Source organism: Staurois parvus, unplaced genomic scaffold (assembly GCF_062004578.1).
Source record: "Staurois parvus isolate SC_StPar_1 unplaced genomic scaffold, SC_StPar_1.0 ptg000248l, whole genome shotgun sequence".
Classification (NCBI taxonomy): domain Eukaryota; kingdom Metazoa; phylum Chordata; class Amphibia; order Anura; family Ranidae; genus Staurois; species Staurois parvus.
Genome location: NW_028318044.1, coordinates 2,553,222 through 2,570,088, shown reverse-complemented (window position 1 = coordinate 2,570,088; position 16,867 = coordinate 2,553,222). Strand labels below are relative to the sequence as shown.

Below are 16,867 nucleotides of genomic sequence, written 5' to 3'. Positions count from 1 at the left end.
TCGATCCCGGCCGGTACGTAATGTGGAAGTTGAATCTTGAGAAGAATAGTGCCCATCTCGCCTGTCACGGGCGTAGACGCTTGGCGGTTCTCAGATACTCTAAGTTCTTGTGGTCAGTAAATATTAAGATGGGGTGCACCGCACCTTCCAGCAGGTACCTCCATTCCTCTAACGCCGTTTTGATCGCTAGTAGCTCTCGATCACCGATATCATAGTTCCTCTCCGCTGGGGTAAGCTTCCGTGAGAAGAACGCTACAGGGTGGAGCAGTTCCTTGGTGCCTTTTCGTTGGGAGAGGATGGAGCCTACCGCATTCTCCGACGCATCTACCTCCAAGATATAGGGCAGAGCGGCGTCTGGGTGACCCAAAATGGGTGCCGAAGTGAACAGCTTCTTCAAGACTTCGAAAGCTCCCTGCGCTTCTGGTGTCCATCTGAATCGGGTTCCCAGCTTGGTTAGCTGAGTAATGGGGGAGACCAGACCCGAGAAGTTCTTGATGAACTTCCGGTAAAAATTTGCAAAGCCGATAAATCGTTGCACACTTTTCCTGTCTGTGGGTTCAGGCCAATCCAGTATTGCAGCGACCTTCTGGGGATCCATCGCGACCCCCGCGGTGGAGATAATCAGGCCCAAGAAGGCAATGCTGGATTGTTCAAAACAACATTTTTCTGCCTTGGCGTACAACCCATGCTGCCGCAACCGCCCCAATACTTTTGCTACATGTATTCTGTGTTCCCCCAAAGACGGGGAGAAAATCAGAATATCGTCTAAATAAACGATCACAAAGACATCCAGAAAGTCCCTAAAAATATCATTTACAAAGTGTTGAAAAGTGGCCGGAGCATTGCACAACCCGAACGGCATGACCAGATATTCAAAATGACCGAAGCGGGTGCGGAAGGCCGTCTTCCACTCGTCCCCCTCCCTTATGCGAATCAAGTTGTACGCCCCCCTCAGATCCAGCTTGGTAAAAACCACTGCTGACTTTAGACTTTGGAACAGCTCTGGTACTAACGGTAGTGGGTAACAGTTTTTTATCGTGACCCTGTTCAATTCCCTGTAATCGATGCACGGCCTTAAGGTTTTATCTTTCTTTTCAACAAAGAAGATTCCCGCCCCCGCCGGTGAAGTGGAGTGGCGGATGAACCCCTTCTGGAGGCTGTCCTCGATATATTCCTTTAGAGCCCCCAATTCGGGCTCTGAAAGGGGGAAGATTCGCCCAAAAGGAATTTCTGAGCCGGGTAACAGGTCAATGGGGCAGTCATAAGGGCGGTGGGGGGGTAGAGTATCGGCTCCCCGTTTGCTGAACACATCTAGAAACCCATGGTAGACTGCAGGGATTACTTGTTTTAATTCAGCTTCCCCCTCAGAGCACAGGAGGATTTGGGGGGCCCCCGGGCCCGGAGTGCGGCAGTATATCCGACAGTATGGGGAAGGGAACGTGATTACTCCGGTCTCCCAGTCAATCTGGGGGTTATGGGCCCGTAACCATGGGAGCCCCAGAATGACTGGGAAGAGGGGTGAAGCTATAGCATCCAGGCGGAGGAGTTCCTGGTGCTGGCCGGCAATGACAGTGGTGATGGAGGGGGTTTCCTGGTTCACTACCCCCGATTTTATCCGGGAACCGTCGGCCAAATAAATATTGAACCCCTTCTGTTTCAATTGAAGGGGAATACCCTGCTGGTGAGCAAAATTAATATCCAAGAAGCAGCTGCATGCCCCAGAGTCAATTATGGCCGATACTTCCACGGTCCTTTCTGGAAGCTGAAAGGAAAGGGGTACCACTAAGTATTGGGATGGACCAACATTGCCAATGGATAAGGAAGAAGAGGTGCACTTACTCATTTTCTGCGGGCAGGAACGTGCCATATGACCAGCTTCGCCACAATAGAGGCACAGGTTCTGGGATCGTCTGCGCAGATGTTCCTCTGGGGATAGTTTAGGCCGTGCCAGGCCGAGCTGCATGGGTTCGGGGTTGTCTCCAGGTGGCCGGTTTTGGATGATTGGCCTAGGTGTTTGACTGGGACCTTGAAATGATCCCCAGGGATTTCCATGACCCTGGCCGGACCTCTCAAACCTGCGTTCCCGCAGTCTACGGTCAATTTTAATGGTCAGTGCTATTAAGTCCTCTAAAGTCTCAGGTACCTCCACCCGGGCGAGCTCGTCTTTCAGGCCATCTGATAGGCCAATACGGAACTGATGCAGGAGTGCGAACTCGTTCCAGCGAGTATCCCCCATCCACCGCCTAAATTCAGATGCGTACTCCTCGGCCGCTCGGCGGCCTTGCCGGAGCGTGTACAGAGTAGCTTCAGCAGAAGCTGCCCGCTGCGGGTCATCATAAAGGATGGCCATAGCATCAAAAAAACTGTCAACCGAACTGAGGTGAGGGTCATTTTTTCCCCGTAATCGATGGGCCCAGTCTTGGGGTTCACCCTGCAGGAGGGAGATGACGAACCCCACCTTCACGGATTCAGTCACGAAGGTTCGGGGTTGTAGCTCAAAATAGAGGAGGCAGGACTCGCGGAATGATCTGAAGCGTGTGCGGTCCCCGTGGAAACGTTCCGGTAAGGGTACTCGGGGGTCGGCCGCCGGGAGTGGTGCGGATGCCCCAGACACCAGCACAGGGGCTGCTACGGCTGGAGGTGCGGGGACCGTGGCCTGTGGGGCGGGAACGGATATAGTGCAGGTCTGGAATTGAGTTTCAATCTGCTGGCATCTATCCTGCAGGGCCGATACGGCCTGTGTCAAATTGGACAGGTGCCTGCAGATCTCCTCCAGCGGCGAGGGACCTCCTCTAGACTCAGTCATGGCCTTCTGGTACTGTAAGGGACCGCCCGGCCTTACTACTAGCACTCCACTGAATAGGCGTCCCCAGCGCACGGAGTCTAAGTCCCAGGGTGCTTGTTCACCAGGGCCCCTGATGGTGGGGATGGACTTGGAGCTCCCTGAGACCAGGTCGTGACTACTGGGTGCGCCCGTCAGTGGTAGTAGTATGCGCAAGGGGCTCCCACGGGGAAGAGTCTGATGTGAGGAGGTCAGAAGACCCCGCTGCAAGGGATGGATGGATGGATGAGCAAGGTCAGACGGGCCGGGTCGGTAACAGAGAGGACGGCAAGGTACAAGGCAGCGGGCATAGAATGGTCGGGTCACACGCCAGGTCAGCAACAGCAGGTCAAATCCAATAGGGGGCATTCAGGAGAGAGGTCAGGCAAAGCAAGGGTCAGAGCAGGAGAAAGCAGCAAGGTCAGGTACAATCCGGGTCAAAACTTACAAGGGGCACAGGATCACAGGTTCACAGGATGCAGGGAAGACCAGAAGGCACTGAATGACAGCTCAGGGCCATTTAAATATCCCGCCCTGCGCTGCCATTGGTGCCCAGCGGGCGGCCGCGGCTTCTACTGCGCATGCGCGAACTCGAACGCCGCGGCCGGCCCGGACCTAGTGCCCGTGTCCCTGCACAGGGCGGTGCACTGCGCCTGCGCCGGGACCATCGCGGCAGGGATCGAGGAGATCCCTGACATCTATTGTGTCTTGCTTGAGAGAAAACTATTATGGGATGTATGTGTTTATGTGTATTGGCTTCATTGGGAGGTGTCAGCTGTGTGTCTCCTTACTAAATGTATTGCCCCGCCCTGTGTGTATATCTTGTGTCCGAGTCCAAAAACTCATGTGGACTGTCTGGTCACACTTCCGGTTTTTTGGCCTTTATATCCAATAAGCTTGACCACAATGCTGCTTCCTGGACTTCTCAGGTGTAGGCATTGCCCTTCACTGTGCCCTGCCCCCCTTCTTATTGTTGCTTTCCCTTATTCCTCTTGTTTTTTATTCTTCCTTATCTCATTTTCTGCTTCTCCTCATATCCAAACTATCAGAGGATTTTATATATCACTATTGGTGCCTTTTCTAAATGGTGCTTTAGGTATGTAATGTTAAAGTGTTTTCCATTTTGTTGGTCAGGGCTCTGTAATATGCTCATCAGCACATTTTCACTGTAGTTTACACAGTTGTGCACAAAAGTTTGCATCCCTTGGCAGAAATTATAATGTTTTGGCAGTGACATTGAAAAATATGACTGATTATGCCAAAAATCTGTCTTTTATTTAAGGATAGTGATCATATGAAGCCATTTATCATCACATAGTTGTTTTGTCTCCTTTTTAAATCATAATGATAACAGAAATCCCCTAAATGACCATGATCAAACGTTTCCATCCCCTGGAATGTTTGACCTTGGTACAGACACACAAGGTGACATACATGGGTTAAAATGGCAATTAAAGGTGAATCTGTGGTTTTTTAACCATTAGCCTCCCGGCCAATGGCCGTTTGGCGGCTTCAAAAGTGCTGCGGCATTCCGGGTGCATGCCATTTGGCGTGCACCCGCACATGCGCAGTTTGCGCTAATGCAGAGCCTCACAGCGGCGCGATCTGTCACCGGCCGTGTACCTCGGACACGGCCAATGACAGATCTGAGTACCGGTCCCCGTTGCTGGTACCATGTGACCTGCTGTGACCAATCACAGCAGGTCACATGACAGTTGTATACAATGGATGACTTCATTCATGCCATCCATTGTATACTACTGCGTAGCTGTGAATGGTCACAGCTAATCACATGCACATGTCATGTGATTAGCTGTGACCAAATCACAGCTAAGCACAAAAAAAAAAAAACCTGAATGAATCGGTCATTCAGGTAAATGCTTGCTTATAGCAAAGTAATTCTTTGCTATAAGCAAATTGTGTAAAAAAAAAAAGTCATAGTAAAATATGAAAAAAAAAATCTTAAAAAAAATAAAAAAAATGTAATAAAAAATTAAAAATAATAATAAAAAAAAAAAATATATATATATTTTTTTTTTTCATACTGTCACCAGTCAGTGTCCCTGATCACCGCCATGCCAGTTATATGATGACGCTGTACTGCACTGGTGACAGTATGTAAAAAAAAAAATAGTGAAAATAATTTTTTTAATTTTTTTATTTTCCGAAAAATTATGACAAAAAAAATACAACTTCAAAAAACTCGCCATGCCTCCTATGAAATACGTCGGACTGTCTACTCTGCAAAAAGGGGTCATTTGGGGGATATCTGTACTGTTCTGACATTCTTGGACCTCAAGAAATTAGATTGGCCGTCAGTACTTCAGGATTGATCAATTTTCAGATCTATACCATAGTTTGTGAACTCTATAACTTTCCTACAGACTAAATAATACATCCTAATTTGGGTTATTTTCACCAAAGACATGTAGCAGAATACATCTCGGCCTAAATTTATGAAGAACAATTATTTATTTGTAAACTTTTATAACAGAAACAAAGAAAAACGTGTTTTTTTTCAAAATTTTTGGTCTTTTTTTGTTAATTTAGCAAAAAATAAAAACCCCGGCGGTGATTAAATACCACCAAAAGAAAGCTCTAGTTGTGTGAAGAAAATGATAAAATTTTAGTTTGGGTACAATGTTGTATGACCGCGCAATTGTCATTCAAAGTGTGAGAGCGCTGAAACGTGAAAAATGGCCTGGGCAGGAAGGTGTAAAATTACACTGTATTGAAATGGTTAAATTGCAATTTGTGTCTGTGTATAAATAGTCAATGAGTTTATCTCTCATATGGATGCACTGAACAGGCTAGATATTGAACTATGGAGAGCAATAAAGAACAGTCAAAAAACCTGCATAACAAGGTAGTGGAACTTTATAAAAATGGTAAAGGATATAAAAAGCTATTCAACGCATTGAATATGCCAGTCAGTACTGTTCAATTACTTTATTAAGAAGTAGAAAATTCAGAGATCTCTTGATACCAAGCCAAGGTCAGGTAGACCAAGAAAGCCACAACTGCCAGAAGAATTGTTTGGGATACAAAGAAAAACCCAAAGGTAACCTCAGGAGACATACAGGCTGCTCTGGATAAAGACGGTGTGGTTGTTTCAAGGAGCGCAATACGACGATAACTGAAAAAAAATGATCTGCATGGTTCTGCTGCCAGAAAGAAGCCTTTACTAGCCAATGCCACAAAAAAGCCTGGGTACAATATACCCAACAACACCTTGATACTACTCAACGGGCTTTTTTGTGGCATTGGCTCAGTACCTCAATAAAGGAACATATATAAAACTACTATACATTCTCTATAGCATGTTTATTTCCGGTGAATGAGTCTAACAAATGATTTCTTTCCATTTTATCTAGCCTTCTTGGGACATACTCCGATGAGTTTGGAAAACTGGATTTCAATAGATCTCAGCACGGCTCAGGAATGAGTAATCGATCTCAAGCAAAGAAATTTGTTTCTGCTCTTAACAGAATTGCAGAACAGACTTACAATAACCTGTTTGATTATCAACAGCTTCGGCAGATTGCCAAGGAATTGCAGATCCAGGTAAACCAATAGATTTGGATCGAGAAAGCAGTGATGACTAGCAATGTTTATTTTGCATCATTTTCTATAGGCCAACATTTTTTTTAATGTTCTTAATAAAGCTTGTATCCATTTTAATAGGTCAGGGTTTCTAAACATGCATTTGTGTGGGTCACCTTCTCTCATGCAGACTCCACCTCCGTAACATCGCCAAAATCCGCACGTTCCTAACTCCAGAAACCACTAAGCAGCTCATCCACTCCCTCATCATATCACGACTCGATTACTGAAACTCCCTCCTCACTGGCCTGCCTCGCCGCTGGCTATCCCCGCTTCAGTCCATCCTGAATACGGCTGCCAGACTCATTCCCCTTTCCAACTGCTCCATCTCCGCCACCCCCCTCTGCCAATCCCTCCACTGGCTTCCGATTGCACAACGGATCAAATTCAAAATCCTAACGCTGACGTACAAAGCTGTCCACCATACTGCCCCGAACTACATCACTGACCTAATATCTAAGTACCGCCCAACACCCACACTCCGCTCCTCACAAGACCTCCTTCTCTCTAGTTCCCTGGTCTCCTCCTCCCATGCCCGCCTCCAGGACTTCTCCAGGGTGTCACCCATCCTCTGGAACTCCCTGCCCCAACCCATCAGATTATCACCTACTCTCCTCTCCTTTAGGCACACCCTGAAAACCCATCTCTTCAGGGAAACCTACCCCACCCCCTGCTAACTTGCCAACCTCCTCCACTCTTCCTACCACTCCATCCCCCACAGCTATCTCCTCCTGTGCCACCATCCCCTCCCTCCTAGATTGTAAGCTCCAAGGAGCAGGGCCCTCGATCCCCTCATTTTTTGCATTGTATTGGTATTGTTCTGTCACATGTTCTGTCCCCCTTTGTAATGTACAGCGCTGAGCGAACTATTGGCGCTTTATAAATACTGTATAATAATAATAATAATGTACCCCTTGGCCAATGCACATTTATTACAATAGGTACATCGACTGATGAAAGTGCTTACAAAACTGAGGGTTTAATATCACTTTAATAATATTATAGATTTAATCACTTGCCACTTCTTTTTGTCTTTGAATCCTTTCCTTTGTTCCAGTATAAGCTGGTGACATGACCTCTGCCCCAGATTTTCTGTTTCAGGGTGGCTCCTTTCTCCTGTAGCATCCTGTGGGACCAGCCTTGCATGCAGGGACTAGAGTTGTATGGGCGGGAATAGCAAGTATGCCAAATGCCCTAGAGGTCGGAGCCAAAGGACCCAATAGTACACATCACTGCAAATGTTGAATAATCGATAAGATAAAATACAATACACGTGTAAAAAACGTAATAAATATTTGTGATGAATATAAATGGAAATATAATATGTATCATACTGCATATAAAACACAACGATGTCACAAGGACAGGAATCCTCCAATTCATCTATAGCTGTATAAAAAAAACAAGTAAATGATATGAACAGAGAGTCCCATGTAACCATAGTGTAGTAAAGATCGGCAAGCACACAAAAGACACCTGCAAGAGATAATGTACATACAGGTGAAACTGGAAAAATTTGAATATCGTGCAAAAGTTCATTTATTTCAGTGCAGCAACTTAAAAGGTAAAACTAATATATGAGATAGACTCATTACATGCAAAGCAAGATAGTTCAAGCCGTGATTTGTCATCATTGTGATGATTATGGCTTACAGCTCATGAAAACCCCAAATCCACAATCTCAGAAAATTTTAATATTACATGCAATCAATAAAACAAGGATTGTACATAGAACAATATCGGACCTCTGAAAAGTAGAAGCATGCATATGTACTCAGTACTTGGTTTGGGCCCCTTTTGCAGCAATTACGGCCTCAATGCGGCGTGGCATGGAAGCTATCAGCCTGTGGCACTGCTGAGGTGTTATGGAAGACCAGGATGCTTCAATAGCGGCCTTCAGCTCTTCTGCATTGTTCGGTCTCATGTCTCTCATCTTTCTCTTGGCAATGCCCCTTAGATTCTCTATGGGGTTCAGGTCAGGCGAGTTTGCTGGCCAATCAAGCACAGTAATTCCACGGTCATTGAACCAGGTTTTGGTGCTTTTTTTTTGCTGTGTGGGCAGGTGTCAAGTCCTGCTGGAAAATGAAGTCAGCATCCCCATAAAGCTCGTCTGCGGAAGGAAGCATGAAGTGCTCCAAAATCTCCTGGTAGACGGCTGCGGTGACCCTGGACTTATTGAAGCACAGTGGACCAACACCAGCAGATGACATGGATCCCCAAATCAACACAGACTGTGGAAACTTCACACTGGACTTCAAGCATCTTGCATTGTGTGCCTCTCCATTCTTCCTCCATACTCGGGGTCCTTGTGCCTCTCCATTCTTCCACCATACTCGGGGTCCTTGGGCCTCTCCATTCTTCCTCCATACTCGGGGTCCTTGGGCCTCTCCATTCTTCCTCCATACTCGGGGTCCTTGGGCCTCTCCATTCTTCCTCCATACTCGGGGTCCTTGGGCCTCTCCATTCTTCCTCCATACTCGGGGTCCTTCGTTTCCAAAAGAGATTCAAAAGTTGCTCTCACCAGAAAAGAGGACTTTGGACCAGCGAACAACAGACCAGGTCTGTTTTTCTTTAGCCCAGGTAAGACACTTCTGACTTTGTTTGTTGTTCAGGAGAGGCTTGACAAGAAGAATATGACATTCGAAGCCCATGTCCAGGATCTGTCTTTGTGTGGTGGCTCTTGATGCACTGACTCCAGCCTCAGTCCACTCCTTGTGAAAGTCCCCAATACTTTTGAATGGACTTTTCCTGACAATCCTCTCCAGGCTGCGGTCATCCCTGCTGCTTGTGCACTTTTTTCTTCCACACTTTTCCTTTCCACATAACTCTTTATTAATGTGCTTTGATACAGCACTTTGGGAACATCCAACTTCTTTTGCAATTACCTTTTGAGGCTTTCCCTCCTTATGGAGGGTGTCAATGATGGTTTTCTGCACAACTGTCAGGTCAGCAGTCTTTCCCATGATTGTGATTCCTACTGAACCAGCCTGAGAGACCCTTTAAAGGCTCAGGAACCCTTTGCAGGTATTATGGCTTAATTAGCTGATTAGAGTGGGACACTTTGAGCCGAGAATATTCCACCTTTTCACAATATTCTCATTTTCTGAGATTGTGGATTTGGGGTTTTCATGAGCTGTAAGCCATAATCATCACAATGATGACAAATCACGGCTTGAACTATCTTGCTTTGCATGTAATGAGTCTATCTCATATATTAGTTAAGTTGCATTACTGAAATAAATGAACTTTTGCACGATATTCTAATTTTTCGAGTTTCACCTGTAGGTATCCTTTTATCATGCAGCGGTAAATGACCGTTGCTCAGTTCTCTGGAATGCTCAGAGGAGACACCTGCAAGGCACTGTCCTGCCTCCAAACAGTCTGAAGGACAATGATTGGATCTTTGATTAAAAAGTTTGGAGACTCTCTGCTCTAGACTTGTAAAGAAAGTCATTTAACAAAAGTTCCTGGGGCGTATGTTATCAGTCACTCCTGGGGTACACAGCCCACTGAGAACCAGTCTATAGTCTGTTATATGAACACCATTTGCATCTCAAGTGCCAAGTGTTCTGCATGTCACCTGCATGGTCTCCTCAGTGTGTGTCACTATTAAAAAATACAGACAAGAAGCAGAGGAAAAGGGCTTACACACTGGATGTTATGGGGTTTTAATTCATTAGGCACTGTTCACATATTCATGTATCAGGAACAAATGTTCTTGCTGAGACATTTTCAGAGCTCTATTGTCTTCACATTGTGTATGTTGTATAGGGCCAGCCCATTCACTTGTCCTATGTGCATTTGTCAGCCAAAAGGAAGCTCCTGATCCTTTTCGGACAAAAGCTTCACGCGACTTTGAGGCGCGCTTTGCCATGCAACAATCTCAACAGAATCAAATCAAACCATTAAGTATAATGGCACCACCCAAGCACACGCCATGCGTTTTTGCAGCAATGTAGAATCACAGGCAGAATAGCTGTGATTTTACCTGCGACCTCCAAATGTGAATGGGGCCTTATTATAATAAAACGTTTTGAGAATGTCAATAAAAACAGAATTATAGAATTGCATTGATATGAGGAGCAGTAAAGCATCTTAACTGTGCCATACTACTAAGCATAAAGCATAGCCTGTATATGTAATTGAGTGAGCATGGCTGCCCCAAGGAATGCATCTTATTACTAGTGATGCACTGATAGATCAACCGCCGAAAATAAAGTTATTGGTGTTTTGCCAAAGGCAAAAAAAAAAAGGTGTCGATAATGATAATTGCATCCCATTGGCTTCAATGCAAAATTGCATCCCATTGACTTCAATGCAAAATTGGGTCCCATTGACTTCAATGCAAAATTGAGTCCCATTGACTTCAATGCAAAATTGAGTCCCATTGACTTCAATGCAAAAAAATGTCTTCTCCTCCCCCCCCATTGACATTAGTGCAAAATTGTATCCCATTGACCTTAAAGTGGTTGTAAAGGCTCAAGGTCTTTTTACATTCCTGCATTCTGTCTATGAAGGTAAAAAACCTTCTCTCTGCAGCATCCTCCCCAGCACCCCCTAATAGTCACCTAAGCCCCCTCTTGATCCAGCGATGTGCACTGGAGTCTCTACTATCCCAGAACTCCCTCTCCTCATTGGCTGAGACAGCGGGATCCATTGGCCCCTGCTGCTGTCATTCACAGCCAGTGAGTCAATGAGAAGAGGGGGTGGGGCCAAGCTGCGGCTCTGTGTGTGAATGGACACATGGAGCAGTGGCTGGGGAGTGCGCATGTTCAAGTGCCGCCATAGCAAGCTGCTCGCTGTGGAGCCACCCGACAGGAGGGAAGGGCCAGGAGCGCCAGCAGGGGACCAGAGAAGAGGAGGATCCGGGCTGCTCTGTGGAAAATCAATACACACAGCAGGTAAGTATAGACATGTTTGTTTAAAAAACAAAAAAATTAAACCTTTTAGAATCACTTTAATGCAAAATTGCGTCCCATTGACTTCAGTGCGATATCACCTCCCATTGACGTCAACGCAAAAATGCCTCTATTTTAACTTTTTTTAAAATGTTATATATATTTACAAATATTTCATTTTGTGTGTTACTTTCAATAAAAGTTATTTTAAGTTATGAATTGAAAAAATACAATCCAGTATTTATTGAAATACATGATATTAATTAAAAAGTTGAATACAATACAATTTTATATATGAAAAAAATATATATTTTAAAAAAAAATGGTCCATTTCAGTTTCAAGTGCATCCTGAATTTTTGGTTTCGGTCCAGAATTTTTTTGGTTTCGGTTCACCACTAAATTTTATACTACACATAAAAATATACTGTGTATGTAAAGTATGGCTGTTTTTTGTGCATATTTTATTTTTTAATGGGAAATCGGGTGATTCTGCTATGAGGCACGATAAACCTCATGTAGCCATCACTGGGGGACCCATGCTAGTTCTTCCTATGTAAGCGCTGTTGTATGGGGGAGGTGAGAAGAGAAATCTGGTAAATACTCAATGTATACGGCAGTATAGATCACTTGCATCATAATTATTTTTATACAGTATTTATATAGCGCCAAAAGGTTTGCTCAGCGCTGTACATTATAGTGGGGGACAAGACATGAGACAATACAGTAACAATACAATACACGAGGGGTTCGAGGGCCCTGCTCTTTCGAGCTTACAATCTAGGATGTAATCATGCACCGACTACACCAGCATTCTGTCTTCTGGAGTAGAGCGAGGAGAATATGCGTTGCTTCAGGTGTCCCGGAGATCAGAGAAAACTTCTATTTTATGATAATGATTCTCCTCTTTATTGCAGGTTTCTGACTTTGAAGGTTTTGTGAACTCACTGAACGATCAAGGCTACCTTTTAAAAAAAGGACCCAAAGTTTATCAGCTTCAGACTATGTAATTTTTTTTTTTTGTATTTGAAGTACTAACTTTGAAGACTACAGATATTCGATCTCTTGTTTCTGAATGTAGAATGAATGACTCGGACCGGTTCTTCCTTTATAACTGCTCTATAGTCCTGAGCATGTTTAACATGTCACGTTATTGCACTACGTTTGTAATGCTGAGTGTCTGTCCTCTCATTGTATGTTCTGTATAGATTTTAAATTCTATATAAACTGTGAATATATTGTTAAAGTAATGTAAAATACTTTGAATTTCTTATACAATCCAGTTTTTCAGTATCCCTGAAGTTGATTCTTAGGCCTTTTTGATGTGAAATGAGATGCAGTGTTGTCTATGGAACAATGCACACAGCAAAGATCAGTAATACAGCGATGAGTACAGAGCAGTAAAAGAAACATAGAAATGCAGTAGAGTGCAGTAATTTATGTAGTTTCTTTAGACTGTTTACAAGAGTATGAGTAAATATATCACAATACTGGCGAAAAAGAAGAATTTTACTCGTCTGTACACTTACACACCTTTACTCAGCTATACTCCACTTTAAAAGAAAACAACAGAAATAGAGGGCGCACCCGCCTAGTGCATTATCCAAAAGATGTTTAACCACTTCCTGTCCGGGCCGTTGAATATAAACGGCCGGATGGTGGCAGTGCAGGGGCGGGTTGCCGTTCATAAACCGCGCCCGCCATTTTGGATTGTGCACGCTCCCTGGGAGCGCGCGGCACTGCGATCCTCCGGACACAGCGGAGCACCGATTGCTCTGTGTGAGGTTCCGATCATGTGATCACTGATTGGCCAATGAGTGATCACATGAATAGGTGTAAGCAAGATGTCACTTCTGACATCATTGCTTACTACTTGTGAATTCTGTGAATGATCACAGCTCACACATGGTACAGGGCCATTCACAACAGCCTTGTACAATGTGACAAGTTGTGACCAATCACAGCTCTCACAGTATTTCTCAATGGCTGCAAGAATGCAGCCAGAGAGAAGGAGAAATGATTGCTTTTACACCCATAAAGGCTGTAAAAGCAATCAGTGTAAAAAAAATAAAAAAAATCACCCCCCACAAGTAGTACAGTGTCACTATGGTGACACTGTACTGCTAGGATGACAGTATGTAAAAAACAAACAAACCATAAATAATATAAAAATTTGAAAAATTATAATTTTTGGTTATAAACTAATTTGGGTTATTTTTTTTACTAAAAAGATAACTGAATACATTTTGGCCAAGATTGATGATGAGATATTATTTATTTGCAAAATTGTATAAGAAAAACACTTTTTTTTTCAAAATGTTTGGACTTTTTCATTTATATAGCAAAAAAAATAAAAATCCCAGTGGTGAATAAATACCACCAAAATAAAGTTTTATCTGTCTCAAAAAAATGCTAAAAATTTCATATGGGTACAGTGTTGCATGACCGCGCAATTGTCATTCAAATTGTGATAGCACTGAAAGCTGAAAATTGGCCTGGACAGGAAGGGGGTGAAAGTGTCCGGACTGGAAGGGGGTGAAAGTGTCCGGACAGGAAGGGGGTGAAAGTGTCCGGACAGGAAGGGGGTGAAAGTGTCCGGACAGGAAGGGGGTGAAAGTGTCCGGACAGGAAGGGGGTGAAAGTGTCCGGACAGGAAGGGGGTGAAAGTGTCCGGACTGGAATTAATATGAATGTAAAATAAAACTACTCACAAGCATAGCAGAAACCAGCTTATCTTGCCACACTTCTGTGGTCAAATGGAACAATCTCTCAGGCACAGGGGGGGCCACACCTGGTTCCCCGAAGGCTGATGTGTTTCAAAGGAATATCCTTCTTCCTCAGAGACTAAAGCTGGCCGTACTTGGGTCGAATTACGAAATAATTTTTCTTTTGAAAATCTTTTCTAAGAATTTTTGTTCGAATTTCGCACCATTAGTGGGTCACAGAAACAGACGATTTTCTTGTGACCATCATACTTGAGTGATCTGGCATGTTGGAAATTTTATAAAAAAACGAACAAATTTCGAATCAATGATGGGAGAATTTTGCAAGAAATATAAAGCTGTGACCTGGAAAGAAAAGAAAATTGTTGGCCATTTTCTGTAGCAACATGAGAAGAAATTGAAGGCTTGGTTGGTTGAATTTTAAAATCAATGGTGGCGCCATCAGATTACAAAACACACGAAATTTCCAATTTTCTGAAGAAAATGAATTCGGAATTCGACCCATGTATGGCCTGCATAACTTCAAATGATCACACAGCCAGCTACACCAAATTGCCAAAAGTATTGGGCCAGCCCTCCAAATCATGTGATTCAGGTGTTCCAATCCCCTCCATATCATGTGACTCAGGTGTTCCAATCCCCTCCATGGATACAGGTGTATACAATCATCACCTAGGCATGCAGACGGCTTCTACAAACATTGGTGAAAGAATGGGTCGCTCTCAGGAGCTCAGTGACTCCAAGCGTGGTCCCGTGATAGGTGGTCACCTGGGCAATTAGTCCATCCGTGACATTTCCTGGCTACTAAATATTCCACGCTCAACTGTTAGTGGGATTATAACAAAGTGGAAGCAACTGGGAACAACAGCAACTCAGCCACCAAGTGGTAGGCCACGTCACATGACAGGGCGGGGTCAGCGCATGCTGAAGCGCACAGTGTGCAAAAGTAGCCAACTGTCTGCAGAGTCAATAGCTAAACACCTCCAAACTTGATATGGCCTTCAGATGAGCCCAACAACAGTGCATAGAGAGCTTCATGGAATGGGTTTCCATGGCCGAGCAGCTGTATCCAAGCCTTACATCACCAAGTGCAATGCAAAGCTTCGGATGCCGTGGTGTAAAGCATGCCGCCACTGGACTCTAGAGTTCTCTGAAGTAACCAATCACACTTATCTGTCTGGCAATCTGATGGACATGTCTGGGTTTGGAGGTTGCCAGGAAAACGGTACTTGCCTGACTGCATTGTGCCAAGTGTGAAGTTTGGTGGAGGGGGAATTATGGTGTGGGGTTGTTTTTCAGGGGTTGGGCTTGGCCCCCTAGTTCCAGTGAAGGAACTCTTAAGGCTTCAGCATACCAAGACATTTTGCACAATTTCATGCTCCCAGCTTTGTGGGAAGAGTTTGGGGATGGCCCCTTCCTGTTCCAACATGACTGCACACCAGTGCACAAAGCAAGGTCCATAAAGACATGGAGGAGCCAGTTTGGGGTGGAGGAACTTGACTGGCCTGCACAGAGTCCTGACCTCAACCCCATAGAACACCTTTGGGATGAATTAGAGCGGAGATTGCGAGCCAGGCCTCCTCCCCCAACATCAGTGCCTGACCTCAAATGTGCTTCTGGAAGGCAATACAGATACACATTCTTCTTTGCTTTTGAGTAGTTTTATGTTGGATTCATATTGAGCATCTTTTGGATAATGCACTAGGCTGGTGCAGCCTCTCTTTTCTTCCAGTTGTCACAGGACCTCCCCAGTCCTAGAGGGCAGCATGGCTACATGTGACTTTCATGTGACCTTCTGCTCCTCAACTGGGCTATATGACACTGATGTGCAGGAGGCTATGGGTGTTGTTGGCTGTACTCAACGTTACTCAGGGCTGTACACAGTGTTTGGCCCCTTGTACCCGGCCTCACGGGTTCCTGAGCAAACAGTAAATGATGATCCCATGTGCCAGGGCCTGTAAGAGTAAGTTCATCTTTCCAGACAAAATTAAAAGGTGAACAAACACCCTACCCACCCCCAGACCTGGTCCTCGCTGTACCTACCTCCATGGGATTTGAGCACCCGGTCCTCGCTGTACCTACCTCCATGGGATTTGAGCACCCGGTCCTCGCTGTACCTACCTCCATGGGATTTGAGCACCCGGTCCTCGCTGTACCTACCACCATGGGATTTGAGCACCCGGTCCTCGCTGTACCTACCTTCATGAGATTTGAGCACCCGGTCCTCGCTGTACCTACCTCCATGGGATTTGAGCACCCGGTCCTCGCTATACCTACCTCCATGGGATTTGAGCACCCGGTCCTCGCTGTACCTACCTCCATGGGATTTGAAATTCCTGCGGTTCCCTTCTATCTGCAGCGCTTCCAGAACAGATCAGAGCAATTCTGATTGCCAGCAGCGCAGAGCATCACTGTGATCCATCCTGGAAGTCATGCAGAAAGAGGAGAGAGAAGAGCGGGCATTTCAAATCCCCACAATGCTACACCAGCTGTGTAAGCACCCTCTGCTTTTGTCCCCCCTCCTCCCAGATATAAGGGGGACTTCTGTCCCCCCCTCCTCCCAGATATAAAGGGGGCTCCTGTCCCCCCTCCCAGATATAAGGGGGGCTCCTGTCCCCCCTCCCAGATATAAGGGGGGCTCCTGTCTCCCCTCCAAGATATAAGGGGATCCTATCCCCCTCCTCCCAGACATAAGGGGTGTTCCTGTCTCCCCCCCTCCTCCCAGATATAAGGGGGGCTCCTGTCTCCCCCCTCCTCCCAGATATAAGGGGGGCTCCTGTCTCCCCCCTCCTCCCAGATATAAGGGGAGCTCCAGTCCCCCCTC

The 16,867-nt window shown here is 45.3% G+C and overlaps 1 protein-coding gene across 1 annotated transcript in view; it reads left to right on the top strand.

Moving 5' to 3' along the window:
• The window catches only part of MCM8 (minichromosome maintenance 8 homologous recombination repair factor), a 101,517-nt gene extending 88,951 nt beyond the window's left edge, over positions 1–12,566 (top strand). Inside the window, exons 18-19 of the mRNA XM_089680627.1 lie at positions 6,196–6,385; positions 12,238–12,566. Of these exons, the coding sequence (XP_089536753.1) occupies positions 6,196–6,385; positions 12,238–12,330 (283 nt within the window). The 3' untranslated portion in view covers positions 12,331–12,566. The remainder of the gene's footprint in view (positions 1–6,195; positions 6,386–12,237) is intronic.
• The last annotated feature ends 4,301 nt before the right edge of the window (positions 12,567–16,867 follow it).